General features: G+C 32.0%; 10 protein-coding genes and 2 pseudogenes across 12 annotated transcripts, besides 3 other annotated features; 6 read left to right on the top strand and 6 right to left on the bottom strand.

Moving 5' to 3' along the window:
* Positions 1 to 6,596: part of a mobile genetic element that runs on past the window's edge.
* Positions 1,239 to 2,185, bottom strand: TVAGG3_0569890 (annotated as a pseudogene). The gene has a single exon. A coding segment is annotated over exon 1 (947 nt).
* A 245-nt stretch (positions 6,597 to 6,841) lies between the features above and the next one.
* Positions 6,842 to 8,136, bottom strand: TVAGG3_0569870 (protein of unknown function, DUF4106 family; the record flags this gene model as incomplete). Its single annotated transcript, XM_051238748.1, has 1 exon — positions 6,842 to 8,136. A coding segment is annotated over one exon (1,295 nt), but the record flags the coding sequence as incomplete, so codon positions are not given.
* A 64-nt stretch (positions 8,137 to 8,200) lies between these two features.
* On the bottom strand, positions 8,201 to 8,838 carry TVAGG3_0569860 (protein of unknown function, DUF4106 family; the record flags this gene model as incomplete). The annotated part of the gene is made up of 1 exon (XM_051238747.1): positions 8,201 to 8,838. A coding segment is annotated over one exon (638 nt), but the record flags the coding sequence as incomplete, so codon positions are not given.
* A 3,273-nt stretch (positions 8,839 to 12,111) lies between these two features.
* On the bottom strand, positions 12,112 to 12,327 carry TVAGG3_0569850 (uncharacterized protein; the record flags this gene model as incomplete). The annotated part of the gene is made up of 1 exon (XM_051238746.1): positions 12,112 to 12,327. The coding sequence occupies one exon, from the start codon at positions 12,325 to 12,327 to the stop codon at positions 12,112 to 12,114; it is 216 nt and encodes a 71-aa protein (XP_051096570.1).
* A 363-nt stretch (positions 12,328 to 12,690) lies between these two features.
* Positions 12,691 to 13,632, top strand: TVAGG3_0569840 (uncharacterized protein; the record flags this gene model as incomplete). The annotated part of the gene is made up of 1 exon (XM_051238745.1): positions 12,691 to 13,632. A coding segment is annotated over one exon (942 nt), but the record flags the coding sequence as incomplete, so codon positions are not given.
* A 531-nt stretch (positions 13,633 to 14,163) lies between these two features.
* Positions 14,164 to 26,217: part of a mobile genetic element that runs on past the window's edge.
* On the top strand, positions 17,733 to 18,779 carry TVAGG3_0569830 (phage tail repeat-like family; the record flags this gene model as incomplete). Its single annotated transcript, XM_051238744.1, has 1 exon — positions 17,733 to 18,779. One exon carries the CDS (start codon positions 17,733 to 17,735, stop codon positions 18,777 to 18,779), a length of 1,047 nt encoding a protein of 348 aa, XP_051096568.1.
* On the top strand, positions 19,114 to 19,779 carry TVAGG3_0569820 (uncharacterized protein; the record flags this gene model as incomplete). Its single annotated transcript, XM_051238743.1, has 1 exon — positions 19,114 to 19,779. The coding sequence occupies one exon, from the start codon at positions 19,114 to 19,116 to the stop codon at positions 19,777 to 19,779; it is 666 nt and encodes a 221-aa protein (XP_051096567.1).
* Positions 20,312 to 21,073, top strand: TVAGG3_0569810 (Prim-pol domain family; the record flags this gene model as incomplete). The annotated part of the gene is made up of 1 exon (XM_051238742.1): positions 20,312 to 21,073. One exon carries the CDS (start codon positions 20,312 to 20,314, stop codon positions 21,071 to 21,073), a length of 762 nt encoding a protein of 253 aa, XP_051096566.1.
* On the top strand, positions 21,779 to 22,624 carry TVAGG3_0569800 (uncharacterized protein; the record flags this gene model as incomplete). The annotated part of the gene is made up of 1 exon (XM_051238741.1): positions 21,779 to 22,624. One exon carries the CDS (start codon positions 21,779 to 21,781, stop codon positions 22,622 to 22,624), a length of 846 nt encoding a protein of 281 aa, XP_051096565.1.
* TVAGG3_0569790 (uncharacterized protein) lies at positions 22,995 to 23,267 on the bottom strand (the record flags this gene model as incomplete). The annotated part of the gene is made up of 1 exon (XM_001294295.1): positions 22,995 to 23,267. The coding sequence occupies one exon, from the start codon at positions 23,265 to 23,267 to the stop codon at positions 22,995 to 22,997; it is 273 nt and encodes a 90-aa protein (XP_001294296.1).
* Positions 23,379 to 24,682: a mobile genetic element.
* Positions 23,475 to 24,602, top strand: TVAGG3_0569770 (Mariner transposase; the record flags this gene model as incomplete). The annotated part of the gene is made up of 1 exon (XM_051238740.1): positions 23,475 to 24,602. One exon carries the CDS (start codon positions 23,475 to 23,477, stop codon positions 24,600 to 24,602), a length of 1,128 nt encoding a protein of 375 aa, XP_051096564.1.
* Positions 24,742 to 26,098, bottom strand: TVAGG3_0569750 (annotated as a pseudogene). Its single transcript has one exon. A coding segment is annotated over exon 1 (1,357 nt).

Raw genomic sequence — 26,217 nt, 5'->3', positions numbered from 1 at the left:
TCTGCTTTCTTTGGTTCATAAGGTATAACAAGTTTGTATGCTTTGCCTTCTTCGAGTTTTGAGAACTTTCTGTCAAAATTTTCTTGACTGCTAACAAACCTTCTATGTCTAAGTCTTCAAATTTCGCACCATTTTTAGTCACAATAGCAAACTTAACTGGTTCGATGTTCCAAACTTTGTCAAATGTAGACTTTTCAAAATTGTAGAAGTAAACATTCAAATATGCGAATGGGTCTAGTTCTTCTTTAAGTCCTGACATATATTTGTTGACTGAAATATATTTCGTCATCTTTTCTATCGGATAAAAAAATATTTTTTTTTTTAAAAACGTTTTAAAATGGTATGCCATATAGCTTCTTGAATTTGTTAAGATATATATGAACGCATTTTCCATCTGTATCTCTAGCGTTTACATGAGCATAGCCCGCCTTAGTAAAATATACTTGTAATTTCCTATATTTTACGCCGGTATAAAAGTAGAAAGAGTCCTGTTCTTCGCTATAGTAGTAAAACTCAAACGTATGCTTGCCATAGTCTGTAATTTCAATTGCTTCATCTTCTAGTTCGTCGACAAATTCGAATACTATATCTCCAAATTTGCCTTTGTTCTTATTGTTTTCAGAACAAGTGACCCAACGTAAATTTTCAAGTCTATTGTCATTTCTTATATGGTTTATATGGTCTACAAAAGGTAGATTGTTAGAGTTCGGTATAAAATGAGTTGCAATGACAATATGTTTAAAATATTTTTTTCCACTCATACTCATCATAGCATATCCGTCATTTCGCTCACATTCGCTTAAAACTCTTTTTGTCTTTTTGTTTCTGACTTCAAATGACTCACAACAGTGAATTTCATATTTCTCATCTAACAAACAAGTTTCCCAACGGTCTTTTCCAACAAACTCAGCGTACATTTCAAATAAAATAAAAATATATATATTTTTAAAATTTACTCAGAAAAATTTTTCTTTGTATATACGCCGTTCTGTATGTCTAAAAGATTTTTGACATTTGCCAAGAATGTTCGTTTAGACGCTGCCATATAACCATACTCTTGACAATATTGTTTATATTCATCGTACAATGACCTTTCATCTAAACACTCAAAGTTAGTCTCATCTATAAACAGTTCATATACACTCTTGTTTGCTTCTAACAATGTTTGTCTCTCTTCGGTATATGGAATTTGTCTTGGATTGAACTTTGAAATATCTAATGTCATGAAATATGAGAACAAGTGGTTGTAAAAGTTAGGTGTCAAAGTTTCTGCTAAGTCGTCAAAATATTCTGTATCTTGCATATGAGCTTCTGACGTTCTGACAACTACATATCTTCTGTCAGAACTTTCTAACTTCATCGGAACAGCATTGTTTGAAACCATAATGAAGTTTGCAACATTTTCACAAACTCTTTGGTCTTTATACTTTCTTTCAACAACTCCAACTTTGTCTGTTATAAGACTCTTCAAAGCATCCGAGTTCAAAACTTTTGTTGTATCTATACTTTGAAGTTCGTTACATACTATAAGTTTCATATTCTCAATTGAAGAGTTAAATTTACCGCAGATGTTTTTCTAAGTTTGTCATTATTAGGGTTCGAATAACCTTCTAACGTTTGCATAAGATATCTGTAAGAAAGTGTTCTTACCTGTTCCCTGTTTTCCAATTATGATGAGAGCAGTTTCATTCTTAGCACTTGGATGTTGTAAGATGTTTGCAAACCAACATAAGATATACTCATAGACTCTTTCGTTTCCATTGCATATAATTTCTTTGACATGGTCTAACCAAGCTTCTATAACATTTTCTTTCCATTCTACTTGTTCGTATTTATATCCAGTGAAGATAGAATAGAAGTTTGGAGATGGTGTATAGAACTTTATACACGAACTGAAAAATCTTCTAACTTTGACAATAAGATATCCAAGCATCTAACATCTTCATGCCAACTTGTACGACTTTTATTTTCTTAATTTCTGTCTACATTCTTGTTCTGAAACTATGGTTGCTCTTGGTTTGTTAAAGACAACATCCCATTCTTTCATAACATAACATTCTGGGGCAGAGTCAACATAAATGACTAAACGTTTCAAATTCTCGACTGCTTTGTTATAGTCTCGAAATGGACACATATTTCTGAATGCTTGGAAGTCATAAAAATCTGAAACATCTATTCTGTACATTTTTATAAAAATAAAAAAAAATATTTTTTTTATTCTTGACTTTGTTGTTGCATTTGTTCCATTTGTTGCATTGTTGTTCTTGAGCTATTTGTTGTTGAAGTTGTTCTTGTAATACAATACTTTCACCAGTTGCATCTTCCAATTCGAAACTTTCTGCCGTCATTGACAAATACATAGGACATAAAAGTTTTTACAGGAACAAAGTTTGCGTCAACTAATGTCAACGTTATACTTGCCAAAGTGTTTTGAGTTCACTAAGGTTGAAAATTCTGCATTCGAATGAACAATAGGCAAACCAGCAGAGAAAGTATTGTTTATACGCATAAGTATCTTTTGGTCATAATAGTTTCTGTCGACATTCGAATAACACTTTGAACCTAAGTTTGAAACAATATATAAGATTGGTGTGCTAATGTCAATGGAATAGACATTCCTTGTATGCACCTTTTCCTGTTATAGGAAACTGTTGGTAGTAAAAACCAGATATAAGTTTTGTATTTATAGCTCATATCGTTTATACTAAACTCAGTCGGACATCCAAACATAATGAAACCTGCTCTAGTTGCAGCACATGTTACATCCGTCCTTAAAGTATTAAATAAGTCAACAAAACCTGTTGGTGGTATTCTGAGTAAGTATCTTCAAAGGAGTATTTTTTTACCATTCACAACAATAAAGTCTTCTGGTGTCAAAAGAGCAAAACAGGCTTTAGTCGTCATTGTGTTTAAGGTTAGTTTACATATCGTCCTTGGGACTTTGTAAGTTTGTTGTTATAGAATTATATGACTCAGGGTTTTTAGTCGTAATAGTATAAACCATTATGTCTTCTGCCATTTACTTAGCAAATAAATTTTTAATGAAATGTTGTGGTCGTCAAATATTTTTATGACGTCTGGGAAACTATACTTTAAGTTCAACGTTTCACCTCCTTTCATAACGTATATCTTGTCAATGACATTATATGAAACACCACAGCAACTAACGTCGGGTTCTATTTCTTTGATGTTTATATCGTCTGCCTCTGTCAAAAGTTTCAATAGTTCTTTCAAAATTTCATGAGGTGCGATGACATATGAGTTCACTTTTACAGGGTTGTGCTCAACCAAGTTTAACATTATACCCAAAGCCTGACAAATCTTCTCCTGAGTTTTAAGTTTGTCTTTAAGTTGTTGGTAGTCGTTTCGAATATCTGCAACAGAACTTAACTCTCTGCTAACTTCAGGGTATGTTGGTTCTTTTACAGGAACTATTGTTATACCATCTTCGTCTTCGTATGGTTTCCCCACTTCAACATCTCTTTCTTTGACATTGACAACAACACTTGACTGTTTGTTTGAGTTGGTGAATTTAACTTCACATCTGCCACCGCCATTAAACCTTTTGAAACACTTACGCTTCTATTTTTCGGAAATGACATTTTACTTAGAATAAAAAGATGGACGTATTCGAGTATCTCTTCGAATTGAAGCAGAACAAAGTTTACACACCACAAAACAATACAAGTTCATTGACAGAAAGTTCTTTACACAAACAATGGAAAATGTTATAGAATAGCAGTCTTTGCTGAACCTAAATATTTTCATAAAGCAAAGAAAGTTGGTATAACTGAAATGGTGAAAGTTCTTGAAGCAGACAAAAATATAACTTCAAAACTTACAGATATTTCTAAAGGTAAGTTATAATACAATTTTATGTCAAAACTGGCCTACTGTCAATATTTGACGGAGAGAAGTCAGTTCAAGAACAACTTACTGACCTGCTGCCAAAATCTGCTCGATGGAAGCTGTCGTTATGCCAATCTGAGGAGCCCCAGCAGGTTTCATCGAACGAATCTTCAAAAGAGCATCTTCCGTGAAAAGTGCTATTGGTTTTGTAAACTTCTTTGCTTTCAATTCATCTGGACCGTCTCTGTCACCAGTATATTGTATTTGAACTGTACCAACAGTAAATACCACCCATAAAGTCTTCTGAGTCAGCAAATGGAATGCCAAGCCAAAAGTTTGAACGGTCTCCATTTGTATATTGAGTGTTTTGAGCTCCTGTATGAGTCCATACTTTCACATATGGCATAATAGACTTTGCATTTCAGGGTTAATGGTCGTTGTGAAGTTGTTGTTAAAGTTCATAGCATCTAATGTCAAGTTGTATGACCTCATATCCTCAACTGTAGAATATTCTTCTCTTGGATAATATTTGCCATCTATGTTTATATGATATTTAATACCGGGGTTGTAGAAACAAGAATAGTCATTATAGTTCGTCTGAACAGTACAAACATAGTATCTGCATGTTTCATTGCAGTTGTTAAGGCAATATCTGTTCTTGCACCGGTCAGCACTTTGGTTTCCAACTTCACCTGCAAAGTCTTTGACAGATATTTGGTGTATAGGGAACATAAGTGGAACGCAATATATTTGGCAGCTAAAGCATTTGAAATATCTGGGTCCAACATATAGACTGCAAGTCTGCTTTCTATTCTCTTGCATTCAAATTTTTCGCATGTGAACTTAACTGGGTCCCAAGCATCTCCAGCAGCATTGAAATAATAGTTTACTTCAGTGTGAGGTTTGAGAAACCAAAGTCTAAGTCAACTTTGTTTTTGCAAAAGTCGGCGAATGACATTTTATTGTTCCCACTACTTCTGTAAGAGTGAATGGTCTTGTGTTGGTGCAATGACTAAGTTATTTTTGCTTGGAGTAAGTTCGATAGAAATTTTTCCTGCCCAGTTTGGCAAGTATCTTAAAAAACCTGAAGATGAGGAAAGATGACAAAGGAACTCTAAGTTTCAATTTTACTTTAGTGACAGCATTTCCATCTGAACCAGAAAGTTAACATAAACTCCTGGAACGTTAGGGTCAAGTTCTTATTTTCTCAATAGTTGCATACTGGTCTGTTTTTCTCTAGCTTGTGGTTGTACTGAGTTTCTCAAAGCGAACCATTCATAGTTTGCCCATGTTTACTGTTTGAAAACTAAGTCAGAGTTAGAATATATCTTATATCCCATGAAAACTTCTGGAGCATATTGGTATCCGACATAGAAAATTCCATTGCAACCTTTCTTGTCAGACAACTTGGCAGAAGGTTTTATTTCAATGTCTTGTTCCACGTATAAGAATGAGTTGTCAATAGAATTATATGAAACCTGTCGCAAGCAATATCTACTGTTTTGAAGAACCTTCTCCAAACTCACCTTACGTTTCCATAAGAAACAGCAGTTGTATATTCGTAAGTTCCAGGAACTATTTCTGACCTTCTAATGGCATTGTCGCATTCGTTATACCATTCGGAAACATTTCCGTTCATGGCATCCAAAACTGTTGGCGTTATATTCTGAGCGGCGTACATTTCATATGTGTAAAAATATAGAATAGTTGGATTTATGTGTCATAATAGAACCCACGTGGACCAAGCTTTACTTTCTTCCTGACTGAGTTTTTAACTCTTCTTTTTCCTTCATTGCCACTACTTTCACTAGATGAAGTTACTTCTTCACTACTTTCACTTTGTTCTACTCTTCTCTTCTTCTTTGGTGTCGCTTTTGGTAACTTGCCCTCTGCTTCAATTGTTGCATCTTTGCCTCATGTTCACCTAGTATGTTGTAAATTTCCCATTCCTTTTTGCCTTTGGCTCTGGTCGCCCATCTCAGGTAACCTATATCCTAGAAAGATTTTGTCATAGTTTGTATTTGAGTCTTCGCGTATTGTTTGCATGACTCTTTCCTGAGTTTTCCGGTTCAAGCTCTTCAAACAGAGCTTGTCCATATGGAATAAGCTCGTTTCCAAATATATGTTTTTGTAGCCATTCTGGTTTTCTTTCCATGTTACCAACTATATCTTTTGTGAATGGGAAAGCTTTTACCCAAAGTTCAGTCTTGCGTCATTATTTCTGTAGTTGTTTTATTTTGTCAAGGAACATTTTTTTCAATACTAACATTTCATTTGGTACTGTCCATTTGAGTTTTCTTAAATATTCATCCCTTCTCAGTTCATTGTCTGCAAAGTAAGTTTTTATGACATTTGTAAACTTTCGTTTGCAAGTCATGTACAATAGGTTCTTCCTTCTCCCTCCCTAACTTTCTTTCTAAACTCTTCACCAAATATACCATCTTTATGGTTCTGTGTAGTTCTTTGAGATAAATGTTCTAGAACGTCAGGTGTTATATTTCCATCAGCCATGTTCATTTCATACTGGTTCAAAATATCTGCATGTTTCATATCTTTCAATGGCATTAAAGCCGCGCTTAAAATACCAGCTATATCTGGTTCACCATGACTTCCATTGCGTCTACAACTTCTTGGAATTGTGGTTGTAAGTTTATGAACACCTATCCGGATTAGCTTATGACCCCATCTCATTGTAGTTCCATCGTCTGCAGAACAAAAGTAGGTTTGTTTCCATATTGGTTAGGTTCTGAATGAACTTTAAACAATGTTTCATTTCTATATGTTTTCTTGAAATTTAACCTTTTATTTTCACCGAGTTCATCCGAAGATTGAACGTTAAATGCTCGTAAGTAAAAAGGGTTGTTGTATTTGTGTACATTTTCTTTCAGTACTTCCATTCTATGCTGAAATTTTCATCTGGTGTTGGAGTCTTTTGTATGTCGGCAAACATTTTCGATATTCTTCTACTATGTCAGCCGAATTTTTTTTAGACTCTTGGAAATATTCCATATTCTCCGCATACTCTTGTTGAGGGTCAAGATTTTTCGGCTGTTCCAAATCTTCATCTAGTTCTGTGAGGTTAGTTTCCAAAGGAGGGACTTGTTCGTTTCCTTCAGGCTCTTCTAGCTGTTGTTGCTGAACCATTTCTTCCATGTCTGGTTGTATCTGAACTTCTTCCTGTGGAGTTTCTTGTACCTCATCTGCTGGCATTTCATATATTCCGAGACCGTTTTCAACAATTTCCCTATCTACGTCATCCGCATTCATAAGCTTTTGTTCTTTCGTTCCGTCTCTATTTTTTACGCGTTTCATGACGAAAGTTGAATTGTCATTTAGCTCTGACATCAAATATCTCGGAGTAAATTCATCCATGTCATTTGGATGATATGCTATTAAATCATATCCCTTAGCGAGCTTGTATTTTCCAGGTTTGAGATTATATCCGTTTTGGTGCTGAGCCATAAAGCTAAATAGGTTCGGGTCAGTATTTCCATCCTTGAACTTTCTAATAGCTTCTTTATATCTGTCACTAAAGTCAACAGTATCTGGGAAACCACACTCTTCTTTAAGCATTTTTAAGAATTCTTGGTTTCCTTGTTCTCTACTTCTTTTATGTCCTTGTTCTGTTTGTGGTTGTTGCTGTGCAGGATTTTGAACTGTTGGTTGCTGTGCTGGTTGTTGTGTTGGTTGTTGTGCTGGTTGTTGTGTTGGTTGTTGTGTTGGTTTTGGTGCATGCCTGTGTCTATGTCCATATGACGATGTAAATGTTTTAGGTAGTCCTGGTGCAGGTGCTTCTCTTGGAGGGTTTGGTGGTATATAAGTTCCACCAGCTGGCACATATGTTCCATCTGCAGCATAATGTCCTACCTGACTTTTCGTTTTTAAGAAAGCATTTACTAGGTCTGTTTTGGTCTGTTGTAACTCTTTTTCTTGACTTTCCACAACAGTTGCTCTAACGGCGTCATAGGCACTTTGAACTGCCTGTCTCGTTGCTGCATCTGTTATTTTCGTCATATTTTGTGCTACTTCTCTTAACTCTTTGTCGAAACCTTCAGACTTCAGTTTCTTTCCAGATGAGAAGTCGTTCACTAGTTTCACCTTACTATGAAGAGCTTCGAAGGCGTTCTTAAAGTCAGCATTCATTAAAGCTTCATTTGAACTGTCTTCATCCGCTTGTATTTTTGTCCTTATTGACCCTATAAGTTGGGCTGCTTTAGCGTTGGCTTGGGCATCTAACCAGTCATTGTTAGCTTTTATATATTCTGCGCTTTTCATTGCCTTTTGCATGGCTGCGTCGTTATTTTTACTTTCTTGTGCTAAGTTTTCATACTGTACGGTTTGGTTTTGCAACTGTAAAAGTTTTTCTGCCTTTACATTTGCTTCAACTTCTTTTTTATACTCATCGCTATCCATATATGTCTTCAGGGCTTTTTGTTTTATCTCTTCATCTTTCAGTACTTTATATTGAGTAGTATGGTTTTTCAAATTTATGACATCTTGTTCCATTTTTGCTACTTCTGCTGCTTTTTCTGACACTTTTTTCGCATATTCCTCTGTACTTAGTTCTTTCAGTTGTTCTTCTTTCTTCTTTTTCTCTACGTTTAACTCATTGAGTTTCTTTGTGTGTCTGTCATATTCTAGTTTCTTTTCGTTTTCACTTATTTGCTTCTGTATGTCTATGTTTGACTTTTTGACATCTGTTATTTGATTTTTGAGTGAACTCAAATTCATTTGACTTTGAGGGTTATAAGCTGTTCCGTCTGCAGCTCCACCATAGCCTGCCATTTTCGCTAAAAGTGCCGCTCTTAAACCTCCACTCTGTGCACCAATAACTCGGTTTAAAAGCATAGGGTTGCTTGACATTTGTTGCAACATAGTGGGGTCATTCATCATTTGTTGTTGCAACTGTTGTTGTGGTGTCAGTTTTACTATTGGATGTTTCAATGCTCCCTTCCTCTTACGTATATTCTTACGTAGCTTACGTGGCATTTTAAGTGAAGTAAAAAACGGTTTTTGACAGATGTTTTGTTGTGACTTCTTCGTAAAGACTTTGTTGAGATTTCTTCATAAATGTTTTGTCAAGACTTCTTCATAAAGACTTTATTGTGACTTCTTCGTAAAGACTTTGTTAAGACTTCTTCATCGTAATGAGCGTAAATGACCCAAAAATATATTTTATGTTAGAATGTTAGATCTAACATGTTTTCTAACATGTTTTCTAACATGGTCTAAAACATACAAAACTCATGAAATTTCATACGGAATTCAATAAAAATAATGTTTATGTTAGAATGTTAGATCTAACATGTTTTCTAACATGTTTTCTAACCTCATGAATTTTCATGATTTCATCGTAAATGTTTTGTCAAGACTTCTTCGTAAAGACTTTGTTGAGATTTCTTCGTAAAGACTTTGTTGAGATTTCTTCGTAAAGTTCTTCATCGTAAAGACTTTGTAAAGTCTTTCTCATGAACTTTCTTGTCAATGTTTTGTTGAGACTTTGTAAAGTTCTTCATCGTAAAGACTTTGTAAAGAAAGTTCATGAAAATTCATGAGGTTAGAAAACATGTTAGAAAACGTGTTAGATCTAACATTCTAACATAAACATTATTTTTGTCTGATTTTACGAAGAAGTCTTGACAAAACATTTACGATGAAGAAGTCTTGACAAAACATTTACGAAGAAGTCTTGACAAAACATTTACGATGAAATCATGAGTTTTCTACGATGTTAGAAAACATGTTAGAAAACGTGTTAGATCTAACATTCTAACATAAACATTATTTTTGGGTCATTTACGCTCATTACGAAGAAGTCTTGACAAAACATTTACGAAGAAGAAGTCTTGACAAAACATTTACGAAGAAATCATGAGTTTTCTACGATGTTAGAAAACATGTTAGAAAACATGTTAGATCTAACATTCTAACATAAACATTATTTTTGTCTGATTTTACGATGAAGAAGTCTTGACAAAACATTTACGAAGAAGTCTTGACAAAACATTTACGATGAAGAAGTCTTGACAAAACATTTACGAAGAAGAAGTCTTGACAAAACATTTACGAAGAAGAAGTCTTGACAAAACATTTACGATGAAGAAGTCTTGACAAAACATTTACGATGAAGAAGTCTTGACAAAACATTTACGAAGAAGAAGTCTTGACAAAACATTTACGATGAAGAAGTCTTGACAAAACATTTACGAAGAAGAAGTCTTGACAAAACATCCTCAGGGCTAGAAGGCACGAAGTGCCTGGAAGCCCCACTACCTTTTTTTTTTTTTTTTTTTTTTTTTCTACTCGGCTATCCAATAAAAGAAAGAGGAAGACCAAAGAAAAAAATTTTTGAGGAAGATGTATACAAAATTTTGGAAATTAAAGCACAATATGACATTGGATACAAAAGGATCAAAGAATCATATTTCGAAAAAGTCGAAAGATTTACATTCAACGATGCTTTCAAAATTTTCAATCAACAACATTTGTTTTACATTTTCATAGGCATCAGAAAATCGACGAACATCCACATGAATACGTTGCTCAATATGTTAATCAATTGTGGCATACTGATTTGAAATTTCTGAAGGACGATAACGGTAACCTTCAATATTTAATTTCATTTCTTGATGACAGAAGCAGATACATTATTTGCTGAGATGTTTTCGATACAAAAGAAATGAAAAATACTGCCAGAGTATTTCGTCACGCAATTGATTTAGTCAAATTGGTTCCACATGGAATTCTCACAGATAATGGAACAGAATTCATTGGAAAAGATTTTGAAGCGGTTTGCCAAGAATTCAATATAAAATATTTCAAAACTCATCCGTACTCTCCAGAGGAAAATGGAAAAATTGAAAGGAGTTGGAGACTCTTTTCAAGACAAAACCCCGGAGTGAACGTCTTTGAGTTCATACTCAAATCATACAAAGTTTTGTCGAATAGTTTGATATAAAGACAAAAAATTTACAATTTTTAATTAAATCCGAACAATCTTACATATGCAGCTGAAGCACACTCACAAATTACTCTCAATATCCACTCAAATCATACAAAGTTTTATATTTTCATTTTATTGTTTCTTAATAAAGAATTTACTTTAATATTCTTAATTGTTTTCTTTTTTATATTTAATTTTTGATATCTATTTTAAAAAACTTATACAAATTCGAGTCGGCTAATAAGTAGTAGGATATGAAGGGTTTTGTGACTTTTTTTGTTACGTCTATATATAGATGAAGGTATATTTTCACATCTTCTATATATAGATGATATAAAAATTTTTTCTTACGTTTTTTAAGTCATGAATTCGTAAGAAAGCGCGACATTATTAAATAAATTAGTAATAAATATTATATACTAAACACATTTTAAAATATATTTATTTATAAATCATTAAAAAAAATTAACATTAATTTTAAAATATATTTATTTATAAATCATTAAAAAAAATTAACATTAATTTTAAAATATATTTATTTATAAATCATTAAAAAAATTAACATTAATTTTAAAATATATTTATTTTTTATCTTTTATAAAAGAAGCTATATGAAAGCCAAAATAAGCTAATGATTATTTGAATTTATGAAATCAATTATTTGATTCATTCTTTCTTCAATCTCTTCTATTCTTTTTGTTAAATCATCTATTTTCATTAATGAGGTGATTCTTGATTGAGGAATAGATTTCAAACTAACCACCCCCTTTATTTTTGAAATTTTGAATCCATCAACTTTAAACATTTTATTCAATTTACATGTTGTCAATTCTTCAAATAATTTTTTATTATTAGCATAATAGTCATTAAATTCTTCAACAGATGAAAAATTTTTATTTCAGTAATTGGTTTAACAACGTTTATTTTTTGTTGAACATTTTCACTTTCATTTATTTCTTCCTCCTCTGTTTCATTTATTTTTAAAATCGGTTTCATTTATCATTAAATAAAAATTAGAATATAAGTGATGAAATATATTTTTTAATTAATATTAAATCAGAAATGGCGGCAGGATTCTTTAAAAAATTATGGGATGGAATTAAGAAAGCTGCGGGTTGGGTTCATAAAAAGATTATTAAACCCGTTGCAAACTTTTTGGCACCAGTAGCAAAAACGGCAGGAACTATCATAGGTGGAGTATTAGGTACTAAAGCAGGTAATCCGGCGATGGGAGCACAAGCAGGTAACGCAATTGGTGGAATTGCTGAAGGAATACTTAATAAAATAGGAGGTAGATAGTGGAAAAATAAATATTATTTTTATCTTAGTATCGGTTGTAGTCTTTGATAAACTTTTTCTCCTTTATTTAAAACTTCTCTTATTGGGGCGGCTTTTGGTGTTATTGATTCAGCAACGTCACTAATTGCTTCTTTATTCTTAAATATCCAATTTGCTCCCTTCTTCAATGTTTCACAAACTTTACTCGCTCCTCTTTTTACTCTATCCCACAGTTTCTTAAATATACCTGCAGCCATAGTTGATTATTTCATCAAAATTAAAAATTCATTTTCATCTTTTAATTTTGATTTTTTATTTATTAATAAATGACGACTAACTATTTAGTGCCAAACACTAAACCGATTAATGGAAATGTGTTTCATTCATTCGAAAAGATAAATGAAATATTCGCAAAGAATGACGGTAGAAGATATTATAGAGAACTTGAAAGTTCATGCTATGACTCTGATACTCCATATTTTGATGATAAACAAACTCATTTAAGAATTACAAATCCAGCTCATGATGTGAACCAATTAGGTGACACATATATTAAACGCAAAGTTAAAGCAACTCTAGTTTCAAATAAAGCTTTCACATGTGATGCCGCTTTTAAATGCATGCGTTTATTCGTTGGTTACAAATCATCAAATCAAAACTTTAAACAATTAGAAGTAGAAACCGAAAGAGGTGATGCCGGTTATCTTCAGATGGATTGCGCCCGTGAATCTTTCGCATTTGCAACATATAAACCAAAATCAGAAAGGAAAGTTAAAAAGTTTGTTCATTCGTTATATAATAATGTTCAAAAATATGATAACTCAGTATGTGGTAAATATATTGACCCTTCAGAAGTTTTCAAGAGAGCAAATGAAGAAGTTGATGTCACTTTTGATATGATTATTCCGGTAAATGATTTGTTAGCATTTCAGGCGTTCGATGATTATCCTAAATCATTTGGTGATATCATTCTTAAATATTATGTTTTCAGGGATACTCTAGTATTTTGTCAGGTTGACCCGTTAAGAGTTGCTGATTTACAAAATTACGTTTATGAAAAGATTATGAATCATGTTTATAAATATGATCGCAAATTCCAACAAATCGGACTTCCTGCCAAATTAATTACAAGCTTAGCCGCGACATCTGCTGACGCAATAGTTGATGACGTTATTATTTCATGCACAAAGATGGAAGTTTTAGAGGATAAATGCATTACACCAGGATACGGTTTAATTGAAGAATCGGTTAAAGCAATACCACGTTTATTTAGTAAGGAAGATCCATTCATGATTCCTGCTCAACATATTGACGTTCGTTCACTAAATGGAGGTTGCATCACTCCTGAAGGTATCAGCTCAGATTTCTCATACGCTCTTCATAATGTTACAGATGTTGTGTTAACATTTCCGAAGAATGCAATGCAAAGAACGGTTTTAGAAAATCCAATGCTTCGAGGTCTTCAGGTCACTATAGATTCCAGAAACTTCCCCGATCAAGCGATGACCACAGTGGGTGACATATTCTTTACACGTATGCTTCAAGCTTCTGATTTAGATGGAGTGAATGAATGCACAGAAGAATACGAGGACTCATTAACTAGACCACTGAATGCAGATGATGGCGCGCCATTAGCTAGAACATGGAAAGACCAAACTTCATTCTTATGCACTATTCCAGTTCAACGTGATGGAGCGGGTATATTCTTTGATGGATTAGAAACTTTCAACTCACAAGTTACAGTACAAGTGAAAGCTTATCCAATCATTCAGGGTGAAAATGACACTTACTGTTCAAAGGTGACAAATCCTCCTCAGGTTTGGTTTACTAGGACTACATATTGGACATGGACACCGGACGAAGGTTTGAAATATCATCCAACAGGTACACCACCACAGTATAGAAGTTCATATGATGAAATATTGATGAATAGAAATGTTTAAAATTATAAATTTATTTTTGATTAAATGGATTTAAATTCATCCACCCCTTATGAAGAATTAGCAGGAGTATATAATACATACGTAGATGATATGATTAATGAAGCATTGAGTGATAATAGAAATGCTCTATCTAAGGAAAAATTAATGAAAATTCCATATTCTGAATGTTACTTAAATTCAATCACTGCAGCAATTGGTAAACAGAATAAAGGTAAAACATTAACGATATTAAAACAAATTATCATTATTGCTAACACTTCCCCCTATTCACATGTGTTAATTTATATCAACCGTTCAGGTTCACCTTCAGATGATACATTTGAATCTTTAAAGCATTTAATCAAAATTCCAATTATTTATTTATCACAAGAAGAAGCAGAAGATTATTTAAAAAACTTTTTAATGTATAAAGAATTATATAATACAATCAAGAAGCAAGGATTAGAGGATAAAATTATTGATAAACAACGGGATGAATTATTTGAAACACTTTCTATTTCAAATTTTGATAGAGAATTTTTGCATTCACTCATTTTTCTAGATGATGCAGTGAAATCAAAACTAATAACAAATGAGAAATCATATTTTAATCAGTTATTAACTCAATGTCGACACATTCAGTGTTCATTCTTTATGGCTGTTCAATATTTCAAAGCATTAAGCACAAACATTAAATCAAATCTATCAATACTTTTCATTTTCAGTGGGTTTAGTCGTCAACAGTTGAACGTTATGCTTTATCAAGTGAATTTACCAATGAGCATTAATGAACTTTACACACAATATCAACAATTAGGTGAACATGGAAAATAATAGTTGATTTAAATAAAGGAGGTGTTAAATTTGATTAACTTTTTATAATTAATTTTTATTTTTTATTTATAATTAAACATGACAGAAATAGCAAATCTTCTACAGGTTCCATTAAAACAAGGGACAAACAAAAAGGGTGCATATAATAGAACTATGAAAGTTCCTGATGGAATGAAAGAATTGGTTCATATTGTTGCTGGTCTTCAAAAAGATGTTAAAAAATGAGAAACGTTTTAACATTACCAGAAGCTCAAGCATATGCCAAACGTCATGGTCCAAATTGGAAGCACACGAAGCAGACATTACGGGTCCAAATGGAAAACCTGATGGTATAAATGAAGTTTTCGTTACTGATGGTCAAGGTAATATTAAAGTCATAAATGGTTACAAATTAACTATAACTGATTATCCTAAACGTAAAGCATATAATGAACGTTATCCTATGCAATTTGATGAAAATGGAAAAGCTGTTAAACAATACATTGGAGAAGGTGAAAATGGTCCAATTAATTCATACCGTCATAATCCATATTCTTATTTCAATGAAGAATTAAATGCTATTGAAGAGGGACCGGATGGATTACCACAATATTCTAACCAGTTTGATGGTCAATATGCAAATATTAGACCTGAAATTTCAGCTAAGAAATTCTTTAAAGTTGCTTTATTCGATCCAGTTTTCGCAAATGTTAAAGATGAACTTAAACAGCAATTCCAACCAATTATAGTAGCAAGAATTGCATCCGGTGCTTTATCTCAAGCATTCAAAGATTTAATTAAGAAACCATTATATCAACAACGAGGTTTAACTTATGATTTAGTTAAGGAATCAGATAAAAGAAAATTTGAGAAATCAGATGATTATAAGAATGCAATTAATGAATATATTAGGTCTATTAATTACAATGAAACAGCTAAAAATCAACTTCATGAACAAATACAGGGAATAATAGATTCAAAAGTTCCAGCAAAATAAAAGTTTAAATATATTTTTTTATTCGAATATAAATGAGAAGACGTTTCACTAGTCAAAAGAACACTAACGCAAAAGCAGAGATTACGGTTGGTTATAACGTAAATGATGATAAATCACGAATTATTCAAAATGTTAAAGTTAATGTTAGCCCCGAATTAACAAGGTCAGCAACTCAACCAAATTTATTAACTCGTGACTTACCGAAGAATGAGGAGAATGAAGAAAACCATGAGAATGGAGACCCAATCATTTTATCTGAACCCGGTAAAGAACCTGTTGAAATTCCCACTTATCCAACATACCCCCGCCTCTTTCATCAAACATCGAGAACCCATATAAAATAGACATTAATTCTGAATTAATGAAAATTTACCGTGATATAATAATTAATAATTATGATTCAATAATAAATTTAATTGACCAATCCGGTTTAATTATTTTACCTTATGAATCATTAATTCACATTATCGCCATTCTTTGTGATGTTCAAGATTCAGACGTTAAGATTCAATTTTTCATAGATGATGAGGTTTCATGCTGCGGAACAGTTGCAAAAATAAATCCTATAAAGGATATTAGCACAATTAAGATAGCAAAGAACGGAACAACAACTGAACTTCATTTAACATATAATGATATTTATAATAAAATAGTTGATGAATATAAAATATCACTTGAAAAATTCTTTGTTAAGGCTATTTAATATTCAAGCATTAACATTATCGAATAATAATCCTTTGAATCATAATCAATAATAATTGACCTTTCACCAGTTTCTATCGTTTGTTTTATTTCTTTTTGTTCCCCACTATCCGGATCGGTCATTGTAATTTTTTGTTATAGTATCAGCTTTATCTTTAACTTCAATCTTTTTTCCATCGGATATTTAAACCAAAATTCCAAAAATTCGATATTGTCAATCTGTTCATATTTTAATCTATCAATTACATTTTTAATACCATCTGAAAATCTTATGAAATGGTCATTATATGGGTTTGATTGAACTAAATTTGAATGAAGTGAAATATAACCTGTTGATGAATATGACACTGACTCATATTTTCTGAAAACACTAAAATTTATAACATGAATGAATTTCTTATTCGTTGAATTTATGAATTCTTGAGGTAATCTTATTCTAGTTTTATTTATCACTGGAAAATAACGCTTTACCATATTTTTAATCGTAATAAAAATGTCAATTATCAATATTATTTCGAATAATAACTGTGAATTAAATTTAACAGTTAGCAGAATTTATAATGTTACTCTCGTTTCTGTGAGTGGTAAATTTAATCCCATTCTTTTAGACCCTTCAGATTATATATCATTTATTAAAGATGACCTTGAAAAAACGTATGATATGTATATAAATAATGTGATAGCGAAATGGGATATTAACATGATTTTAAGTTATTTAAATGAATCATTTATCGTATGGTATGAAGAAAATTTTAAATCAAAACCCGATAAACTTTTTGAACTTGATGAAATAAATAACCTTATTAAATTCCCGCTGAAAATTAAATTTTGTACTCCTCATCTTCGTTCATTGTTGGGGATATTAAATTTTGAAAAAGATGTTGGGGATGTTTTGTATTCTGACACTGGTTCCAATTTCATTTTAATCAAATGTGATAAAGTTAATACCCCAATGAGATTTTCACATCAAACATTAGACCCTAACTCTTACCCATCAATACAAAACATTTTATCCATCAACTTAAACACATTTTCTTTATCATATCCGTTTCAATTATCCGGGAATTCATTTATTCTTCATTCAAAAGATTTATCAAATATTAAATTTAGAATAACTGACCTATTTGATTGTGATTTAGAATTTATGAATGAAATATTATGGCAATTTCAAATAGAGAAAATAGCTGATGAGATAACAGATTAAATATTTATTTTTAAATCGTAATAAATGATTAAACAACAGCAACTTAAGGCGCAAAGCACCCAGGTCCTTCAGACCATTACATACGCCATATATGCATATAATTCAAAGACGGCAGAACAAACGCAAAGGTTGAAATATGGAGATTTGGAGATAGTATTGAAAAATGACCGTTTCGAATTCGTTTGCAAAGGTGGTGCAGTGATATCAAATATAAAAGAAATTTTATTTATGAATTCAAAAATTAAAGGAATAACGGATGATATAACATCAATTCCACCAGAAGAACAGAGATATTACGCATTAAATGCATTTCCTAAAGTTTTGAAGATTGGAAGATTTAATTTAAATGAGGAATTCATAGAAGGTTTCCTAAACGACATAATGAAGAAGGTGGATAAGGAATATGTGGATAGTGAATTAAATAAGAAGGCAAATTTGGTTTATGTAGATGAAAAAGATAATGAAATTAAAGAAAAGGTTGAATGGTATCATGAATGGACATCGGAGACTTTTAAAGTTAAAGCTGATACAGGATGGGTTTTAGGATGTTTAGACCTTAAAGCAGATAAAACTTATGTTGATGAAAATTATGCAAAGAAGTCGGAAGTAAATGATGTGATTACAAGCATGAAAAATGAAATACTTCAAACATTATATCCTGTTGGTTCTATTTATACGTCAATGAATTCAACAAATCCAGAAACAGTTCTGGGTTTTGGTATGTGGAAGCAGATTGTAGATAAATTCTTATACTGTGCTAGATATTCAAAGCAAACAGGAGGTTCAAAGAAAATTAAAGAAGCAAACCTTCCACCGCACACTCATACAGGAACGACAAACTTTTCTGGCGACCATAGACACTCATTAAGAGACCACCCATTATACAACTCAGAGTATGAAGCCGGTTATGACGTTTTATCTCCAGCTTATAACGATTCAACAAAAAAGACTTTTCGACAAACTGAACCAGGAGGAAATCATTCACACACTTTCACAACAAATCCAACAGGCTTGGGTAAAGATTACATGCCACCATTTGTGACTGTATTTGCATGGTACCGCGTTCATTGAACGCGCTTGAGCCTAGACCCTTTGGGTCAAGGCTTACCGAATGAACTAAATATATTTTATGTCTGTAATTAATTAGGTAATGAAGTAGCGGATGAACTGCAGAAATATATATTTTATCGTTAATGGTTTTTAGGTTATTCAATAATTAATTATTTTTGAAGAACTGAAGGTGTTACCATGTTACCATGTGCTACCAGGTTAATTAACTTCTCTTAAAATTACTGACAACATGACATTTTGACAACAACACAGGAAATTTGATGCAGTCCAAAAATAATTAATTATTTTTAAAATTATTTTTATTTTTATTTTTATTTTGTATGTAAGAACAGAAATGTCAGTCGAAGCAAAAACATTCACGAACAAATCTAATGGCGAAACATTCACAAAAGGCACTTATAATGGTATTGAAGTCTTACGTAGAGACAAGGATGGTTACATTAATGCAACAAAGATGGCAAGAGAAGCGGGAAGGTTAAACCATTTAAACAGATTTCTCAATAGTACTAAAATGCAGGAAATTCTTGAGTTTTGGATGAACGAATACGGTCAAGCCAAAAGTGGCTCGACCTCAAAACAAGCATTTTATGAGCTTACTAGGGGTGTTATAAATGAATTCAAAGGTATTTACATACATCCTGACCTCGTTCATTTTGTTGCTGAATGGTGCTCTGTAAAGTATGCATTTTATGTCAAAGATATTATGGACTCCATAGACAAGAAAGTTCATGAGAAGTTAGATGAAGAAGAACTCGAAGATACAGTAGAGAATGCTAAACATTTGTTTGAAGAAGAAGTTAGAAAAATGTGCGAAAAACAATTAGAACATGAACGTGAGATATGTTATGGTTATAGAGATTCTCCATACGAACTAGACCAATGGGAACAAGAAGATTTAAAGAGAGAATTTAGAGAATATGAACTCGCTAAGATAGCATTAGAAACTGCAGAAAAGAAGTTAAAAGTTTGGGGTCGTTTTGTACAAAAGTATTGTGAGTAAATGAACCATTTATTTTTATTGAATTCAGCACAAAATTCTGAGTAAAATGGCATATGGCATGTGTCAAACCGTTGAGTTTTCACAAAATTCCAAAAATATAATTTAGGTGAAGAGGTGAGATCTCACCTGTTTTTTCACCTGTTTTCTCACCCTCGCCGCTTAGCGGCTCAGATTGCTTTAGCTTTCTCATGAATTTTCATGACTTCATCGTATATGTTTTGTCATGATTTCATCGTATATGCTTCATCGAACTTAAACGTAAATGTTTTGTTATGATTTCATCGAACTTAAACGTAAATGTTTTGTTATGATTTCATCGTATATGTTTTGTCATGATTTCATCGTAAATGCTTTGTCGAACTTAAACGTAAATGTTTTCAGTGTTACCATGTTACCATGTGCTACCAGGTTAATTAACTTCTCTTAAAATTACTGACAACATGACATTTTGACAACAACACAGGAAATTTGATGCAGTCCAAAAATAATTAATTATTTTTAAAATTATTTTTATTTTTTTATTCCTATATAAATGACAGCAACAAACAACAACAGTAACTTTATCGTTTCTGATGAAAAAGTTATTGATTCATTAGCTGAGGAATTAGTTGTGGCAGAAACTAAAACCCTCAACGAAAGAATTGGTGAAAACAAGATTGATTTACATAACTACCTCAAACACGATGGAGGAAGAGGAAGGAAAACTGGTATGGCTTTATTAGTAAATAAAATATCAAATTTAACGATTATAGATGTTGATATCAATAAATCATACAATGATGAACTTAAAGAAACGGTTAGAAAAGACATTCTATCAAAACTTTCGGATAAAGACGTTATAGTTAAAACCGCTTCAGGAGGTCTTCACATTTATTGCAACACTAATTTCTTCTATGCAGTTTCGAACAGAATGATTAAATGTTATTCCTGCAATGATTATGATATCGATATCATGACTTCTATTGATGATTCAAAGCGTTCATTGGTGGTTATGGCTGATTCAAGAGTTCGCAAGAATGCAACAGAACCAATCAGTACATACTCATTCATTCGTGGAAGTTACGATTCAACATTAACTAGAACCGTGAATGATATATTAAATGATTTGAATATTAAGGTAAGAGTTGAACAGAAGAACGAAGAAATAAAGACTATCATGAATGAAAACAAAGATGTAAACATTGACGATAAACTTGCCCAGAGCATAGTTGATGGCATCAGTGATTTTGAAGTACATAATGACAGTGGAAACATGAATTTAGAAAAAGAAGTTACATTATTCACACTGTTTTAAGCAATTAATTCGTTACCTAATCATTTAATTAATGAAGCATACGATAACGTTTATAACTTCTGCAGCTTAACTGAAAATGCAAAAAGTAATTTTGAAAAAGCACGTAGTAGATATGCACATTTAATGACTTCTCCATTTGTTTTAGTGAAGATTCTAAAACTATATCAAAAGGAATATTATGATGAATATGTTTTACCTTTATTACGTAAGCCAAAAATAACATTTGATATCAAACTTGATGACTCGTTTTTGATAACAGATATTAGACGCAAGGCTGAAAATCATCAGTATAAAAACAGTTCTGAAGTAATTGAGGATTTATCACGTGTAATCCGTTTTGTAGATTGTGGAAACAAATACTTCATTCAAAAGGACTATAATATCCACGACAAAATGAATCAAATATCATTCGTTCTTCAATCAAACATGAAAGAGTCACTTAAAATGATTAAATTATTTAAAGAAAAAGGTAAAACAATAACAGCATGGGATGTACTACTAAATCAATTATCCTCATTAACCGTTAAGGGTGTTTGCTTTAAATCTGATTCTCCAGATGTTTTCTCATCGTTTCAAGGTTATAAATACAACGTTCTCGAAAAGCCTGATTACTCAAAAATTGAGATGTTTATGAATTTCATTAAAGAAGCCATTTGTGATAATAACGATGAAGTGTATAAATACCTTCTCGGCTGGATTGCATCAATGATTCAACATCCTGGAATCAAGAATGAAACAGCAATTATTTTGAAAGGACTTCAGGGAACAGGTAAAAACAGATTTACAGACATTATTTCTGAACTTCTCGCTGGTTATTCATGTAAAAACATTACTGAAATAAGTGAGCTAACGGGTAATTTCAATTCAAAAGTTGAGAATAAAATGTTTCTTGTACTTAATGAACTCAAGAATGTAGGTGAAGACAGACTCGCAAACTTCAACGCTTTGAAATCAATTATAACGGATAATGAGATTAGAATTAATGAAAAGAATCAACCCAGAAGAACTGCTCAGAATGTTGCAAACTTCATTTTCGTAACTAATAACGTCTACCCTGTCAAAATTGAAGTTGGAGACAGAAGATACGTAGTTTTAAGAGTTAATGGTAAATTCAAGGGTCAATTTGATTACTTCAAGAATTTGATGAATTCATGCACAAAGGAATTTTATGATAATTTACTGACGTATTTTATCAATTACGACCTTTCATCATTTAATGTACGAATCATACCGATGACTGAAGCCAAACAAGATTTAATAGAATTATCAACAAATCCTTTAGATGTATGGATAAATACACATTATGATGAATTCTGTGCAGGTATGACGTGTAAAAATGCTCTATTCTGCAAACCATCAGACATGAAAGACAAGAATTTCCAAATGAGTATTAAGGATAAATGTGATAGGAAACATAGAAAAATAGACGATAAACAAACATGGTGTTATGTTTTGAAAGAAGAAATGAAAGGATTATATAAACAGGTTGAACCAAATGATAATGATGATTCATTTACTGACGATGAAATACCTGTAAATGAAGCTTTATAAAGTATGATTTGAATTTATTTTTGCCTTCCTCCTGTTGTGTTGTCAAAATGTCATGTTGTCATCATTTTTAAGAGAAGTTAATTAACCTGGTAGCACATGGTGACATGGTGACACCTTCAGTTATTCAAAAATAAATTTTCTTATCATTCAAATTAACTAAAGATGAACTTAATAAAATGATGATAAAATAACTGATAACAAAATTTTATTTTTATATAAATGAATACCCCACAAGCTCAAAATTTACCACGAATCATAACAAGGGAGGAAATGATAAAAATGATGCAAGAACTAATTAAAAACAACAAACCACGAAAACCGAGAAGATGTGGTTATGCAGTAATGATGGAAAGAAGATGAGGAATAAAAATTAAATTTGGATTGAGTTTAAAAATTCATCTTTATTAAATTCATCTCTTCCAATCAATTTATTTATTCTATTAAATTCTTTTATTTTTGCTTCACTCAGTTTAAGGATTGAACGGTAAGTTTCTAATTTTTCGATTATTTCTTTCCTCTCTTTATCGTTTTCAGCCCCACCACATTGCGGCTTCTTTTTGTAATAGCATATTTTTGATTTAATTCTGTTTAGTTTCTTTTTATATTCATTGTCTGGACTCTTGGATGCTTCATTGTCACTCATTTCTTACGAAATAAAAAAAATTAAATATTATTTAAATATAATGGAGTAATAAAATAAATCGGAATTTCTATTAATTTATTGTCAACTTCAACTAATGCATTGCCGTTAATATAGGGTGTCCAAAGGTGCGTTTAGCACAGCGCTCTATATGAGACTATTAAAGGAGATATATGCTGATTATAAATATATAATAAAAAATATGAATATATGTATATGATGAGTATGTTGTATTTTGGCGCCATGCCGGGATATAAAATGAATTTTGAGACAAGAGGCGGTTTCGCGGGAAATTTTGGCGGGATTTTTTTCATTTTTTTAATGAATCATAAAGAAAACATCCTCGCTCTTGCAAAAAAATGCAAAGACTGTAAAAAAATCTACGAGACATTGGTAAAATGCTTCGGTATGGATGCTCCTAGCTATTCCACTGTAACGTATCATGTTAGGATGTATCACTTCATGAACAAAAAGGCGCCCATCATAAAAATTGACAAAAAATCGCCGGATCAAAGAAAAATCAAAGCAATTCTTCAAGCGCTAGATGAAGACCCAAGAGCATCACTCAGAAGGATAGAGGAGATGACAAAGATACCACGTACAACAGTCAGTTATTATCTGCACAATTATTTGAACTACAAACTAGCGTATACACGTTGGGTTCCGCACAACCTTAATTCAGTTCAAAAAAAATCTAGAGTCCAATCTTCGAAAGAGCTCCTCTCTATATTGGGTGTGTATCAATCCAAGAAGTTTCGCTTTTTAGTAACAGGGGACGAGTCTTGGTTTCAATATGCAACAGAAGCCAAAATCATGTGGATCCCGAAGGATGAAAATCCGCAAACATTCCCGAAGAAAAAAATTGACACACCAATGATGATGTTGTCGGTTTTTTGGGGCGTGAATGGCATCATCGCAATTGATATTCTTCAAAAACATAATACGATGAATGCTCAGTATCTAATTGACAATGTTCATACTCAAATTATCAATTCTGATGAGTTTGAGAAATCCAAACAACAAAAACAAAAGTTTGCAATTCATTTTGATAATTCAAGAGTTCACAAAAGTCATAAGGTAATGAATTACTTGGTGGAAAACAATGTCAAAGTTGTTCCAAACCCAATTTATTCACCTGATATTGCACCCTCTGACTTTTATTTATTCGGCACGCTAAAAAAGAGAGCTGAAGGACGCGAATTCGCGAGTCCAGATGATCTTGAAAATTTTGTAAGAGAGCAATTTGAGCAATTTTCTCATGATGATTTAAAGCGTGTCTTTCAAGCCTGGATCGATCGCTGCGAACGCGTGATTGAATCCAATGGTGATTATATTTAAATAAACTTTATATATATGTAACTTGTTTATTTCTATTCGCAGTATTCAGGTTTGTGCTAAACACACCTTTGGACACCCTATATATCTAACAAATTCAGCTATTGTGTCAAATCTTCGTCTTCTTTTTGTCATTGATTTATCAGTTTTTCCATAATCGAGATGAATCAAAACTTTATCCCCTTGTTTAAAATTCATGAGCCCCGAATTAATTTGTTCACGTTTAACATCATTTAACCTTTCCATTTGCTTTCTAATATATTCCCATTCTTTTGAAATATCATTTTTCATTTCCACTGGTTTCATGTTTATAGTTCTATGCCATGTATTATTGTAATAATATACTAACTGTTGTATGATGGAGTCATGATTTCCATCCCAGTATATCTGACCGTTAACCCCTAACGCATCTCTAAGAGTTCTCATTACCGCATCAACTATTTTATTATGAAACGTGTATGGAGAGGATGAGAAGTAAAAATTAATTTGTGGGAAATAATGAATCACAGCTGCCTGAAATCCTTTATCACCATCACCCCTGATATTATCTACTCTTTCATGATCTAGTAAGTATTGTATAGCTCTTCTTGTTTCCTGTTCTGTTTTCCCTTTCACTGGAATGCAATATAAATATCTAGTGTTAATGTTAATGGCAAATAAATAAGTAACTTTTCCTTTTGAATATTCCAGATGATCGATTTCGTATGAATATGGATATGGAGCAAATGAAGGGCGACTAAATTTTTCCTTTAACGGTTGAATTTTCGGGTCAATTGGTTTATTTAATATCTTGAAATCCTTTTTAAAATCTTTTTGCTTCTTTAATGTTTGAAATGGATATAATAAAGTGAATGATGAAGGATTAACTGTCGTTGGAGGTTTTGGTATTGCAAGTGGTTTAATTTTATCTGCTTTGATTTTGGATGATGAAGTTTTAGTTGTTGATTTTCCTTTCATTAATTCTGAATGTATTCTATTCATTTGTTTTAAATATGCTGTATATAAAGGTTTGATATACTTTCCCGCTTCGAGTTTATGTTGAAGGATGAATTCCAAAAGTTGATCTTCATTTAAAAGTCGGGCTGAATATGGTTTAACTAATGAATCAATAAATTAAAGCTTGGCTCATTTATGGTCTGAAGGACTGGGCGTTTGCACCTTTTTTTTGTTCCTTTGGTTTTTGCGGCTCAGGATTATATAATTTATATAATTCATCAATATCTTCTTCTGTAATACTTTATTTTGAAATCTTTCAACTGTTTAAGTTGTGATTTAGTTTTCCCTTTGTATATTCATTATTTTAATTTTGTCTTTAATTTTAAAATTATTTTATCATGATATTTCAAAATTTCATTTTTATAATACGAATAATAATAATCCATATCATCACCCATTATATTTTTTTATGTTTTTGGAGATGTGATTTTAATTCATAATAATTAAGAAATTTTGATTAAATACTAAATCATCAATTAAATTTCTAAATCTGCGTTATCCATTTATATAAAATAAAATAAATGTTTTAAGGGTGCCCACCTCTTTGAATCATAGTATCAAAACCAATTTACATATTGAATCGCATCATAACGTTCCTTTTGTCTCTTCTGTGGCATTTCAT

The sequence above is a fragment of the Trichomonas vaginalis genome, chromosome II (assembly GCF_026262505.1).
Source record: "Trichomonas vaginalis G3 chromosome II, whole genome shotgun sequence".
Taxonomy (NCBI): Eukaryota; Parabasalia; order Trichomonadida; family Trichomonadidae; genus Trichomonas; species Trichomonas vaginalis.
The sequence above is the reverse complement of the archived record's forward strand: the minus strand, read 5'-3'. Positions and strand labels throughout refer to the sequence as shown.